General features: G+C 54.0%; 1 protein-coding gene across 1 annotated transcript in view; it reads left to right on the forward strand.

Annotated features, from left to right (window-relative positions):
* Positions 1–5,355: 5,355 nt before the first annotated feature.
* The window catches only part of FAM3B (FAM3 metabolism regulating signaling molecule B), a 34,970-nt gene continuing 25,615 nt past the window's right edge, over positions 5,356–14,710 (forward strand). Inside the window, exons 1-2 of the mRNA XM_046001618.1 lie at positions 5,356–5,519; positions 11,444–11,587. Coding sequence (XP_045857574.1) covers positions 5,501–5,519; positions 11,444–11,587 — 163 coding nt within the window. The 5' untranslated portion in view covers positions 5,356–5,500. The remainder of the gene's footprint in view (positions 5,520–11,443; positions 11,588–14,710) is intronic.

Below are 14,710 nucleotides of genomic sequence, written 5' to 3' on the forward strand. Positions count from 1 at the left end.
CCCGTTTTAAAAACGTGTCCATCCATCAGTAAAAGCCTGGGCGTGTTTCCGCAGGAAGCTCTCTAAGACGTTACAGCACAAGAGGCAAGCTGTGAAACACCCTGGACGACCCAGCCTTTGTGTCCCGGGGCTGAGGGAGAGACACGCAGGTTTGCATATGCAGAGACTGGCTCCGAGCTGGCCAGAGCTGTCAGTGACAGCGGCTGTCCCTGGGGAGGGAGCGCTGGGCCTCGGGTGAGCGAAGAGCTGTGAAGATGAGCCGGTGGTCCAGGAGGCCCAGGAGCACGTGGGGGAGTTGAGGGGAAGCTATTCGTGTGTTTCCGGTGCACAGTTCCCTGCGTTACTCCGTGCGTGCTCCCCACGGCTAGTTACCGTCTGTCCCCGTACAAAGGTATCACGATATCAAACGGTACCTTTCATCCCTGTGACTTACCTATATCACACGTAGAAGCTTGTGCCTCTTCGTCCCCTTACCCGGGTCCCCCGTCCCTCCACCCCCAGGCCCCCCTGGCAACCACCAGTTTGTTCCTGCACTTAGGAGTCCCTTTCTGCCTTTGTTTGTTTGTCCCTTTTGTTTCTTGGATTCCGCAGAGATGTGAAGTCATGCGGGATTTGTGCTTCTCTAACTTAACTTCCCTGGGCATAAATACACTCTGAGCCCCCTGGCCCCCCCCCCCCACGTTGTCGCAGACGGCAGGATTTCAGTCTTTCCCGTAGCTGAGTGTAGCCTGCTGCGCACACACGCACCACATCCGTATCCATGCCTCGCCCCGTCGGCACTTAGGTTGCTTCTGTGTCTCGTAGTGCGGATTCACTTAAAGAAATTTTAATGTGACGTGGCTTTATTGTACACTCAGGCAAATGGCATTTGCCAGTTTACAGTAAGCAACACTGTTTTGTTTTTATGGGTTTCCTTCTAGCCTTACATGCATAAATGGCCACTTCTGTTCCTGCTTTTTCACTTAACATGCATCTCGTGTGTTTTCCGTGTATATTACAAGCAATATATAACCTTTTTAAAAAGGCTTATTGATTTATTTTAGAGGGAGAGTGCGTGTGCGTGACCAAGTGCAAAGGCAGATGGAGAGAGAGAGAGAGAATCCTAAAGCAGGCTTCCCGGTGAGCAGTGAGCCCAATGCGGGCCTCGATCCCAGGACACTGAGATCATGACCTGAGCTGAAATCAAGAGTCGGATGCTTAACCGAGTCCCCTGGGGAACCCCAGTAATATATAATCTTGATAATATATAATCTGACGTTCCTGACTAGAGTTCCAAGTGTTTAAATAGTGATTTATTTAAATAGTCATTGTCTTTTATTAACCTCATAGATTGCTTTACAGTTTTCACTGTTAATATACATAGCATTTCCTCTTTAGAAAAAAAAATTTTCTTAGTATAGACCAGAAATGGAAATTATGTCTTTTTTTTGAGATTTTGTTTATTTGTTTGAGAGAGAGAGGGAGTGAGAGAGAGCGAGAGGGAGCAGGGGGAGGGGCAGAGGCAGAGGGAGAAGACTCCGTGCTGAGCAGAGAGCCCAGTGCCGGCTCGATCCCAAGATCATGGCCTGAGCTGAAAGCAGAGGTTTAACTGACTGAGCCACCCAGGCGCCCCATCTTTTTTTATTTTGAAATAGTGGGAGATGCTAGGGGAAATTGGAGTAGCCGTGTTTGTTGTAAACCTGCTAAGAATGGGGAATGGGGTTGGGATATAGGTGATGAGAGCAAGATCAAAACAAACCCTAACTTAACCAAGGCAGTGGAAACGTCATACACTGAAAACTATAAAACATGGCTGGAAGAAATTAAGGAATGACTCATAAATGAAAAAACATCTGTGTTTGCAGATTGAGAAGTTAAATATCTGACACTCTGGATATCACCGAAAATAATCTATACATCCAGTGCAAGCCCTATCAAAATCTCGATGGTGTTTTTTGTAGAAATAGAAAAATCCCACCTAGGGCCACCTGGGCGGCCCAGTCGGCTAAGCACGTGCCTTTGGTTCAGATCATGATCTCGGGCTCCTGGGATGGAGCCCCGTGTTGGACTTTCCACGGAGCAGGGAGTGCCTCTCCCTCACCCTCTGCCCTTCCTGTCCACTCGTTTTCTCTCTCTCTCTCTCCCAAATAAATAAAATCTTAACAAAAAAAAAAAAAGAAATAAAAATTCAACCTAAAATTCCCATGAAATCCAAAGGGACTCTGCAGAGCCAAAACAACCTTTAAAAAGGAAAAGTTGGAAGACTCATACTTCCTGATTTGGAAACTCATCCTAAAGCTACAGTGACCAGGTGGTACTGGCCTAATGACAGATTCCGCACACGTCCACGGAGGATACTAGAGAGCCCAAAAAGAAACCTTTGCGTGTGTGGTCAGATGATCTTCAACACGAGTGCCAAGACCGTCCAATGGGGAAAGGCCGGTCTCTTCAGCAAATGGTGTGGGCAAAACCGGACATGCACATCCAAAGAATGAGGTTAGGCTCTCCCTAACACCACACACAAAAACTAACTCAAAATGGGTCAAGGACCTTAATGTAAGTCCCCAAACTGTGAAACTCCTAACAAGAAACTTCCTAACACTAGATTTGGTAATTTTTTGGACGGGACACCGAAAGCAAAAGCAGCAGCAACAATAAAACTACGTAAATGAGACTACATCACACTGAAAAACTGCACATCGTAGGACACATTCAGCAGCTGAGAAAGCGACCTATCCCATCAGGGAGTATATTTGCAAACAATATCTCTGATAAGGAACTCATATCCGGAATATTTGAAGAACCCATACAACTCAGCAAAACAACGAAACCAGACTATAAACTGTGCAAAGAACAGGAACAGGCACTTCTCCCAAGCGGATACACAGATGGCCAACAAGCCCAGGAGACGCTCAGTATTGCTAAGAATTAGAGAAATGCAAATCAAACCATGGCGAGATACCCACTAGGATGGCCACTATGTAAAAAATGTAAAATATAAAACAAAATGTGTGGGTGAGGATGTGGAGAAATTGGCATCTTGTACACTGTTATTAGGAATATAAAATTGGGCAGCCACTGTGGGAAACTGCATGGTGTTTCCTTAAAAACTTAAAAATAGAATTGCCATAGGATCCAGCAATCTCTATTTCTGGGGATGTACCCCGAATCACTGAAAACAGGGCCCCGAAGAGATGTACATATGTACGTATGTGTATAGATGTGTACATAGGTGTACAGATGTGTTCATAGCAGCATTATTTACGTTAGTCAAGAACGGAAATAACCCAGGTGTTCATCAACAAATAAACGGGTACACAAAATGTGGAATACACATATAATGCGCTATTACTCAGCCTGGAAAAAGAATGAAATCCTGAGCATCTTATATTCAGTGAAATAAGCTGGTCATAAAAAGACAAATAGTGTATGTTTCACTTGGGTGAAGTTCTTTTCTTTCTTTCTTTCTTTCTTTTTTTCTTTCTTTCTTCCTTTCTCTTTCTTTCTTTCTTTCTAAGATTTTATTTATTTATTAGCGAGAGAGAGTGAGCGAGAGAGAGAGAGAAAGCATGAGCAGAGGGAGGAGAAGCAGACTCCTCACTGAGCAGGGAGCCCAAAGTGGGACTTGATCCTAGGACCCCGGGATCATGACCTGAGCCGAAGGCAGACCCTTAACCAGCTGAGCCACCCAGGCGTCTCCTGGGTGAAGTTTCTAAAGTAGTCGAATTCATAGAAACAAAGTAGGATGGTGGTGTGTCCAAGAGCTGGGCAGGTGGGGAAGGGGAGGCGATATTAATAGGGACAGAGTTTCAGTTTCGTAAGACAAGAAGGTCTTAAGGTCTGTGCACAACAATGTGAATATACTTAATGCTCCTGAACTGTTCCCTTCAATGTAAATTTTTAAAATGTAAATTTTTAAATTTGGGAAAGATAGTAAATTTTATGTCATACATTTTTTTTTTACCATAATCCAAAAGAAAATGAAAACAGACAGGACATAAAACTCAGTCTCCAAAATCAGGTGAGCTCCTCAAAGGTGAGACTTGGTCCATGAAACCAAGATCCACTTTAACGAGCTGGTGCGCTTGCTTCATGGCCAGGCAGGCATGCGGCACTTCTGTGCAGCTGTCTTCTGATCTCCCGGATCTGGGAGCCGGTCGGGGAAGAGCGGCCTGGAAGAGTAAAGCCAAACTGTTCACAGGACGTGTGGCCCCCTGGATGGGGACACAGGGGATGTCCCCTGGATGGGGCCACCCAGGAGCTGTCAGGAGGCAAAGACTGGTGGAGGAGGGTCATGGTGAAGCCCCTTCTGACAGCCACAGCGTGACGGGTATCCCGAGACTAGGAGAGGGGACTTTTCGTGGCACCGTTGAGGCCTCTGGGCTTTCCAGGAGAGGAGAAGCAGGAACGGGGGAGAAGTGTGGAGCCGGCAGAATCTGGGAGTGGGAGGGAGTCTTCTGTAGAACCCTGCCCACCTCGAACACTCTTTCTGCAAATGACCAATGGCGCTTGGAGCCTTAACTTGCCCTTGGCAGCCCGAGGCCACTACGACTACCGTGTATTCCAAAGAGCAACAGAAGCCTGGTGGACGTCGGGATGTAAGTCCACAGAGAGCAGCTGGCGTGTCTTCTGGGAAGCTTTCTTCCAACTCCTGCCAGACTCCCCCCTGGCACCCCTGGCCTCCGTATGAACAAATGGACCTGCACACCCGTGACCCTGACCTTGGAGCAGGGGGCACTGTCCTTACCCCACTCTCCCCAATCAAGCCCTGAAGTGAAGGAGGAGACAAGAGGTGGAGGGCTGTGCTGGGCTGTGCAAACCACGGTGGCAGCAGGACTGTCCCCGAGGAAGCAAGGAACCTTGCGACCTTGGCCCAGGGGAGCTGACCTCCAACTTGGACTCTGCTAGGACTCGCTTTGACGTTTAAGAGGCTCAGGCCATGTTCATTTATCTTTGTAGCTATTTCCCCCTGTGAGACATTAAACTGGCCGCTGAGATTAAGAGACACAGTGTCCCTGGGGTCTGGGGGCTCCACAGTTAAGCATCTTCCTTCAGCTTAGGTCATGATCCCAGGCCCCTGGGGGTGGGAGGTCCTGCTCAGCGGGGAGCCTGCTTCTCCCTCGCCCTCTGCGGCTCCCCCTGCTTGTGCTCTCTCTCTCACATAAATGGAATCTTTGAAAAGAAGGGCAGGGGTGGGTGGCGGACACAGCATCTTCTGTGGGGATCAAACCCTACTCGTCACTCCTGGCCCCCTGTGAGCCCGCAGAGAGCCCAGCAGAGGGAGCATCCCTCCCTGGCTGCCGGCCAGAGCTCCTGGGTGCCGCCCTGCGCACCTGCCTGGCCCGCAGCTGCAGGCACCTGCCCGGCCAGCACCCAGCCCGCGCTTCCGTCAGGCCCTGTCTGCCCGCCCTTTGCTCTCCTTCCCCGTCACCGCCAGCCGCTTTGAGGGTGTGTCTCTGTCACCCCCAGCCCCTTCAAGGCTCGAGGCTCGCTCGGGTCACCAGAGAGCTGCACCTGGAAGATGCGCCTGGCGAGGGCGGGTGAGTGCGACCTCCCGACCAGAGGAGGGGAGGAGGGAGAGGGGACTCAGGCAGGGGAGAGCCGTCCCCTCGCCCTACATGGGAGGCCCCCACCTCGCCCCTGGCGCTGGGCAGGCGCTGGGGCCAGGTCTTCCCCTGGCCCTGGGATCAGAAAGCGGCTCCAGCAGCGGCCATAGTCCGGCACCTTCTCCTACTCCGTGAGTCTGATGCCCTGCCTGGAGAGTAGGCAGCAGGGGACGGCAGGCAGAGCTGGACCCAAGGAGCTCCAAGAGGAGGGGGCTCCGTCCACGGGCGAGGGCACGTACCGCCGCAGACACAGGGCGGCCAGCTGCAGAGTAGGGGCACTTCTGGGCTCCCCCGCTGCACCGTGCTGCTCTGGCGAGGGCCGAGGGTCACTAGCCGCAGGTCCCGCTGACCAGCCCAGGAAGTCACGACAAGTGAGGGACAGTGAGGCAGCCTGCTTAAGTCGGGTGGGGACGGATGAATGCAGAACGCCCCATGGACACTGGCTATAAAATTTCTGCTAGCATCTCTCTAAAAGGCCGTTTTTATATTTTCCAAATATCCAAGTACTGGAGACTGCAGAAGGCTGGGGAAATAGGAAAAGGGGAGAGGAGATGAAAGCCGTCCCACCAGGCATGTTGTCTCTCAAAGCCTGCCTTCCTGACGGCAGCCCCTGTCAGCCGGGCACTGGCCTGCCTGCCTCGCCTTATAGGGCTCTCTCTGGGGTTCCCGGGTAAGCCGCCCGCCTCTGTTCTTCCTGACTGGGTTTGCTCTTTTCTTCTGGAGCAAGGCAGCGTACCTTGTGCGAAAGTGGGAAGTTCCGAAACGGACAGTTCTCGGGGCTCTGCTAGTGGCCCGTCCCCCTCCCTGGAGGGCAGCTGGTCTGCCAGGAGGTGGTGGACTAAACCATCCTCTTTCCTTGGGGCGCACATTCCAGCTATGTGGTCACACTCCAGAAAGTTCTAAACACCACCTTTGCGGCTCCATTCCCAAGTTCGGCAAGACAGATTTCAAGACTTTCCTTATTGTGCGAAATAGTCCTGTTCTCTACAGAACTGTTTATGAACAGCAGTGCTTTTGGTAACTTGTGCGGATTGTATAAATGGGTGGTAATGGATGTCTCTTTTTTGGGGAGAAAACATCTCCCTTGGGGCTTTACTTTTACTTGATCTCGGCCAAAAGTCCGAGAAGCGATGGGGCATTACTATCATGATAAGTATTTTGGAAGATTTTTTTTTTTCATTATTTCTAGATTCTTATAGCATTTTGCTGGCTACTCGGTGGAAAATGCTGAGTATTCTTAGACGGCTTTCCCCTACCGACCCCTTTTTCACACATGGCCCTTGCGAGTCATTCGTGGCCCGTGTGGTCCTTTTGCATAAAGCTTTGGCATAACTCACATCTGTATTTATATGGACTTGTGTGGTTAAGAGAGAGTCGCCCGCAGAATCTCGGAACCATATTACTTTGGACTGTGTGAGCTCGGGATTTGGCAACATTCTCGGAAGCGCCGTTTTCCTGGACACTTGGGTCAAGCCCTGGGTCTGTTCCGGGTAGAAAGATCACAGGGAGGACATTCCAATGGAATGAAGGGATGAAGTAAGTTAAGCCGCCACCGCTCTTCCCCCGTCCTGGGACAGCTGCCTAGTAGCGGTTATCCGGAGTGCTCAAAAGCAGGGCGTTGATGCGTGAAATTTTCAAGGCAGGTTCCCTTCCCTCCTGCGGTGTTCAGACGGGACTGTTCCCGGCCTTTCTGCCAAAAAGCCTCAGTCAATAGGACAGGGACAACAGTGGACACTGAGGTCAGCGGAGCCTGAAGCCACAAAGCGGCTCGCCCACCCTAAGCCCTCTCTTCTACCCCCTCCCCAAGACAAAAGGAGCAGGTGTGGCCGTCTCTAGGGGAAGGGGATTTGGGTTCCCTTTGGCAAGGCTGCTAATGACAGCTTCCTCGTCCTACGTCATGTTGAAGGAGATGGCGCCAAAGTGTGTTCTTAGGGGTTCAGAGTTGCCTTCTTCAGGGTCCCCGCGGTAGAGGGGCAGGAGGGTGTCCTGAGATCCCCTGACCTGCAGCCTGGCCTAATGCAAATTGGTTTGGGGACTGCTGTCTTCTCCAGTGTAAGCAAAGGGTCCGGGACCAACCTGAGACCCCAAGAATCTGAGCGTGGGGATGAGGGTAGGAGATTCACACAGAGGCACACATGCAGGATGAGTGAGGGTCTCTGAAGAGGAATTTAACTGACTCCCTGTCTGTGCTTGGAACTGGCCTTTGCTCTGACCTTTCCGTGTGACACCTGCTGGCTAAAAGCCCGGAGGAGGAAATGCCTGTCACTACTGCAAATGACTTTATTACTTTACTAGAAAAGGCCAGATACTGGTTACAGGATCACAGAAGGTTCCTGACATAGCATACTTCCTCCCCGTCCTTACCGCCCCCCCACCCCCCGCCGAAGTCCCACGCAGGTCCAGAGAGTCATCTTAGCTGGGGTCCGGATCCCACTGTTCCCAAATGAGTGCTCACCTGTGCCCCGCTGGGACACGGGGTTCTTTGCTGCCCAGGGTCCGAGCCTGTCGTGGGGAACTGCTTTGGGTCCCACCTGGTGTGCACTTACCCTGGATACTGAAGCAGGTGTCCATCCCCGAGACTGGCTGGCCCCAGCTGGTCTGGCTCCCAGGTCTGAACCCCTGGCAGCCAGGTACCTCCAGGAACATAAGGCCTGCACACGGGCTGCTGGTCTAGCTCCCCGTTGGCACAGGTCCCCAGACTCTCGCAGTGGACTGGTCCCAGTCTGTGCAGCCAGATCTGCCCTCTGCCTAGAGGTGGTTCTGGCTCTAGGTTTTGGCTTCTCTTGGCCAGTTCCAGAATCCAGCTGCTCCCAGCTGGAACATCACTGGTTCACCCCTCACCCGAAGCACAGGGACTCTACAGCCTTGCAGGGAGCGCTGGAGTGTGTCCAGGGTTGGGAGCTCACCGCCTTGCAGGCCAGGCCAGCCCCGGTTTACAGTTGCGCCTCCGAGGACGCTTGGACTGCTAGTCGTTCCTCGTGGTCCTCCCTGTCACTTCTGCTCACGTGTCCTTGTTCATCGCGACAGGACCACGTCTCCTTTCTGTGTCGCTGCGCTTTACACGTGTGGAAGGTAGCATCGCGTTCTGCTGAGGTAGCTAAACAGCACCTCTGCTCAAAGACCTCGCGCGAGACATGGTGACTAGAAGGTTCTGCGAAGTCTCTGGTTCGCTGATTGTCTTCTTTAACGATGACACTTGGGCAGAATAAGTCCAGCTGTGATCTGACACACACGGGACACACTGGACTGCTGAGCCTGACCCTACTGATGCTGACTCCGTTTCCCGCAGTCATTCCACACTGCTCACTCCGTGTGCGTCCAGCAGAATTTTCCGGAACCTCCACGACCCACACGCTGTCTTGGTGCGCGGGCACAGTCCTGGAGGGGGAAGAGCCTCGGTGTGCCATGCCAACAAGGCGTGTGATGGGCTGATGTGAGGGTGCGTGGCAGGCTGCAGTGAGGGGGGGAGCCGTGGAGGGAGAGAGAGAGGGCCGGAGGTCATGGAGGAGAGTGCCCCGAGCCAGAGGACAGAGTGATGCACAGGTACACGCAGGACAGGGCCGGGGCCCCCCTGGATCCGTGTGACCCAGCACAGAGCAAACAGAGTGGCCAGAACTGGCTCTCAGTTTGCTTCCTGGGGCTGGTTTTCTCAGCTTGAGGTGTCCCCTCAGCCCTGCAAACGGCCGTGTCTACCCTGTCCCACCCCTGCATAACCTTCTAACAACTTTACACCGCCTGGTTTGGAAAACGGAAGAACGTCGTGGATGTGGACGCGCACACTTGAAAAAGACCAGCTCGTCCCCGTGAATCTGAAGCATCCCACCCCACTCCGTCAGCGCCGCCCCTGAGCTCACGAGCCTCCCCAGGCACGAGCACATCCCTGCGGACCGTGTCCGCAGACCCAGAGCACCAGCCGGCGAGGCGAGGTCCGGGCGGAAGACTGGGAGGCCCCAGCCGGGGAGGGCCGGGCCTCTGCCCCTGCCGTCAGGGCGCATCACAAGCCCCACACATCCACGTGTGACCCACCAGGAAGGGGCCCAGCCTCAGGCCTCGGGAGTCCAGAGCTCTCGGGTCCCACTGCGTCATTGGCTTCATACCCGGCTCAGGCTCCCTTATCTGCTTCCTCCTGGAGCTCCAGGGCAGGGTGGAAAGCACCAGCCCTGCAGGCATGTGGCCAGCCCCTCCCTTAAAGCTGCCTAAGGGCCTGAGGACAGCCCTCCAGCGCTGTTCCCTGCAGGAGCAGACTCAGATGTGGTTGAGAGGAGCCGCTAAGAGCAGGTGTCCTAACAGATCCGAGACACCAAGGGTTTCAGGCTTCTGTGCTGGGGACCGGGACAGAGCTGCGCTGCAGCTTTTATTACATCCCCTGCGATGAGTCCACACGTTGTCTGGACCACGGGGTGGGGAGGTTTTGCTCCGGGCCAGCAGGAGGGAAGTCTTACAGTGGTGGTGGCTTGGGGAGGGGGAGGCAGCAGAGACAAGAAAAGTCTAAGGAGGAGAGATTGATGGTGTTGGAAAACCCAGCGAGGCCGGCCGGTGGGTTCCATCAGGGCTGGGAGGGGAAGCGCGAAATACAGGAAGAATCCCAGGTATTGGGCTCCGACCCCATCCACCTGCTGAGATGGGCCTCACGGGGTCAGGAGCAGATCTGGGGAGCTGGAGGGAGTGGATGGGGTTTCCTCCGGGACATTCAGAGTGCGGACAGCAGGCCAGCAATACGGCCCCCGCATGGGGAACTCAGAGGAGCGTCTGGGCAAGCTCATCTTGGGATCCGGAGCAGAGGCCCAGGCTGTGCCCTGGGAGGGAAAGCCAGCAGAGAAGGCCAGGACATGCCCACAGAGTGGGAGCCCTGTGGAGAGTGTCATCGAGGGAGGACTGGGGTGCCTGTCATCGGGGGATGGGGCACGGGCCGCATGGAGGGTTTGGAGGCCTTGGCCAGCACAGGAGCGGGAGGGGAGGCCTGGCGGCTGTGGGAGGGGTGGTTATTTCCAGGGGCTTGGCCCGAGTGGGTACAGGACTGAGACAGCCAAGGGTGTTGTGGGGTCAGGTGGGAGGGCCTTCCCCTCCCCAGCGCTCCCCTCCCTTCTCTTCCCTCCCTCTCCTTTCTCCTCTCCTCCCTCCCTCCTTTCCTTCCTTGTTCTGCCTTGTAGCCTTCTGCTGATGCTGGAGTCCTGCTCTGTGAGATATTAGGGGTAAAATCGGGAAGGTCCGGCAGCACTTTGTCTGTGAAGGGTCAGGGAGCTGTCCCCTCGGCCTCCCCTGATCTCGGAGTGGGGAATGCCTTTTCCTCAAACACTGGAGGAAGAGACCAGAGCCAATCAGCCAGAGGGATCCCCTGCAGGGATTTGCCACCGCTGCAAAGCTTGGGTTTCCCTGCAAGCGGGTCTGTGATGGTAATGCCAGGTCCGGTGGCTTTTCCCAGGGTCTCGAGGACAGGGCGCCAGATGCTGTTCTCAGCATTAACAAAACAGTCCCTGCCCTCTGGACTTTGCAGTCCGCCTCCAAAAGCCTCTTCCCAAAGGAATGAGCCGCTTTGGTCTTTAGGCCCATGTCAGGCGTGTTGGGTCACGAGGCCACTAGTGAGTCACCGGTGTCGCCGTCTGAGGGGCTCCAAACAGCGAACAGGAAAACTTGGCGTGGAAAACACCCGTGTCTTGTCTCTGTTGTCTGTCGCCGTATAACCTCAAGTGCTTAGTCCAAGCAACAAACAACTAAGCAGTCAGTGGGGGCTTCATTACATCCCCACCTGCCACTTCCCGGGGGCGAACTCAGAGTGCCGGGCAGGCGCTGGTGCAGGAAGTGGGCTTAGGACGGCACCTGTCGCCCAGGCATCACAGTGGCGACTTGTCTGTCCCCAGGCACTTTGAGGACCGTGGTCTTCTTCTTCGCCTCCATATGCGCCTGGTACTCCGGGTACCTGCTCGCAGAGCTCATTCCGGAGGTCTCCCTGACCCGTGCCGTCTATAACCTCAGGAGCATCTCGGAGAAGCCCCTCCTGAAGGGTGAGTACGGCAGCCCCGCCGCGGTCGTGGCAGTGAGGAGCGGGGTCTGGCCTCAGCTCTGCCCCAGATGGCCGTTTAGTGTTGGTGTTGGTGATGAGGATGGTAACAGTCATGAGAAAAGGAGGAGGAGCGGGAGGAGGGAGGAGGAGAGGATGGGGGAGGGATACCTGCCCCTTCAGTTCCCACCCCTTTCCAGGTAGACACCCCTGCTCATCCCTGTGTGAGACCCCCCAAGGCAAATTATGATGATAGGAAAGCAAAGAAACCCCATTTCCAAGATGCGTTAAGTAAAAATTAGCACTGGGAATACAACTTCATTAGGGAATGACCTGAAACCACAGTCTTCATTAGACTCTCCGCTGGAAAACAGGCGGGATGCTCAAGGGGTCATCGGTTCCCTTTCTGGGAATCTGATTGTAAATAGGTATGCTGGAATATTTTTAATACAGAAATAAATTACAGAAAATTAATTTGCACAAATCTGGAGAACTGGGTGATGATTTAAGAAATTTGTAGAAGTCGGGGGCAGGGGAGGGTGGCGTCTGGCTGGCTCAGGCAGCGGAGCCTGTGACTATTGGTCTGGGTTGAGAGTTCAAGCCCCACGTTGGGTGTAGAGAATGCTTAAGGAGAAAATGTTAAAAAATAATTAACTCTTTAAAAAATGTATAAAAGTGGTTCCTTTTCAAATTAATTGCCTTTTGTGACCCCACCCCCAAGACCCGACAGTTTCTAGAAATCAACTGTGACCAACGGTTTTATTTTTTAATTTTTTTAAAAAGAATTTATTTATTTAGAGAGAGAGCAGAGGGAGGAGCAGAGGGAGAGGGACAGAGAGAGAATGTCAAGCAGACTCAGCACTGAGTGTAGAGCCTGACGTGGGGCTTGATCTCAGGATCCTGAGACCTTGACCTGAGCCAAAACCAAGAGTCGGATGCTGAACCAGCTGTTCCACCCGAGGGCCCCTTGGTGTTGATATATTTTTTTAAATTTATTTAAAATATATTTTAAAATTTATGAGTTTATTTATTTATTTGACAGAGATCACAAGTAGGCAGAGAGGCAGGCAGAGAGAGAGGGGGAAGCAGGCTCCCCGCGGAGCAGAGAGTTTATATTTGTAATAAAGTTTCCCCAGTGCACATGCTTGCCGTTGGGCAGACCGGGGAGGAGGCCCAGCACTGAGGCGAGCCCTGCACGTGAGAGTGTGGGGGACACCCTCAAGTCTTTCTCATTTTCTCTGTTGTCACATGAAACACAAAGTCTGCGCAGGACATGGATTTGCTCCTAGGAGCTGGCTTTGATGGCAGTCCTTTCAGAAGGGCCCATTCACGAGTTGCCCACTCCTACCAGTGCAGGCCATGGAGGCCCTGTCACCTTCCCCGGGGACTACGGCACTGTCCGGTTATCGGAAACCCAGAGGTGGCAGGAACGCAGTAGAGGGGCGGCTGCAGCTGGTGCGAGGGCTGCGTCCTGGCTCCGGCTGGCTGGGGCGCCACCTCGGAAGGACGCAGCTTTCCTGGGCATCTGGTGGGCTCAGAGTTTGGGGGTTGAGCCTAGTGATTGATGGAGGGTCTGGGGCTCATGTGGCTAAGAGAGTAGAAGGCACTACGTCAGCCTTGGGGCTCTGCGGGCTTTGTAGCAGGGCTCACTACATGCTGTTGTCAGGCCCCCAGGGAATGGCCTCAGAGAAAGCACGGGTGCCCTTTGGTTTGGTCAGATGCGGCCTCAGCAGGTGCCTGGCCCCTCTGGACACCCGCATCCCTCCATGCCTGTGGAGTACCCAGGGAGGTGGTGATCCCTGGCTTTGGACAGGGTTCGAGGACGAGTGTAGCTCCTGCCATCGGCACGGGAGCCTCTGTTGCGCTCGGCTCAGCACAAAGACTCTGACACCCTCCTGGGAATGTCTGTTCTAAACGTCCTCAGTGACCCGTCATGTCTGGTCCAACGTGAAGCAAAGGGAGGGGCATGTTGACATGTGAGATCAGTGGAGGGCATGGAGAGAAAGGGGCGGACGAGCCAGAGGCACTGCCGAGTACCTCCCCCCCGGGCTTGCACTTGGCCCTGACGCACCCCCCTCCCCCGATCTTGGGCTTTCACCTAATCCATGGGTTGTTCTTCCACTTCGTAAACTGTTCTTTAAAAAAAAAAAAAAAGATTTTATTTATTTGCCAGAGAGCGAGCGAGAGAAGGAGCACAAGCTTGGCGGGAAGCGGGGGAGACAGAAGCAGAAGGAGAAGCAGGCTCCCCGCTGAACCGGGAACCCAATGCAGGACTTGATCCCTTGATCCCAGGACCCCAGGATCATGACCTGAGCTGAAGGCAGATCGTCACCAGCTGAGCCACCCAGGAGCCCACATAAAGGGACCCAACTCCCTGTGCGGCCTCAGAGGCCCTGCGATCCTGGCTTGGGTTTTCTGAAGTTAATTCTTACCCTGCGAGTCCGCGCTCCCCAGGGTTCTTACCGTCCTCATGTCGCATGCTGCCCCCCGCCCCCGCCCTGCCGTCTCTACGAGATTGTAGATCTGAGCCCATCCCAAGTCCCCCTGGATCTCTCTGGTTTTCTAGACCTGGCCCCTCTCTTCCTACTCCGGACCCTTGGCTGTTGTTAGGTGTCCAGACACTGACCGCTCCGGGTTACCCTGGTCTCACACTGAGCGAGAGGGCTTCTCACCAGTCTGCCCCTTCATGAAAGGGGCTTGCTGTCCCGGAAAGGCAGAGAGCCCCATGGCTCCCTCTCTCCCCACAGGCCTCAGTGTCCCTCCACCTGTCCTCCCCACCGGCATGGACCAGAGATGCTCTGGTTTTATTGTCTCCTGCCCCTTCTCCCCATTTTCCACGCCAGTTACCTCCCAACCCCTCTGAGGTGTTTAAGGATATCTTTCTGTTTGAATACCTCGTTGCAGAACCAGCTGTCCTATTTTGCGGATATGTATCCTGTTGCCAAATGTGCTGACCTTTCAGCCGGGGCCGTTTGGGGCAGCCTGCGACTGTGGGCACCGGGCCTTTGTCCCCGTGCCCCGCCCCCTTCTGCGAATCTTGCATTTGTGTCTTGCCCATTTTCTGCACGGTGGTTCTGTTCTTCTTGTTGGTTTGCGGGAGTTTTTATACACATCGGAGGCTTCAATG

The sequence above is a fragment of the Meles meles genome, chromosome 4 (genome assembly GCF_922984935.1).
Source record: "Meles meles chromosome 4, mMelMel3.1 paternal haplotype, whole genome shotgun sequence".
Lineage (NCBI taxonomy): Eukaryota > Metazoa > Chordata > Mammalia > Carnivora > Mustelidae > Meles > Meles meles.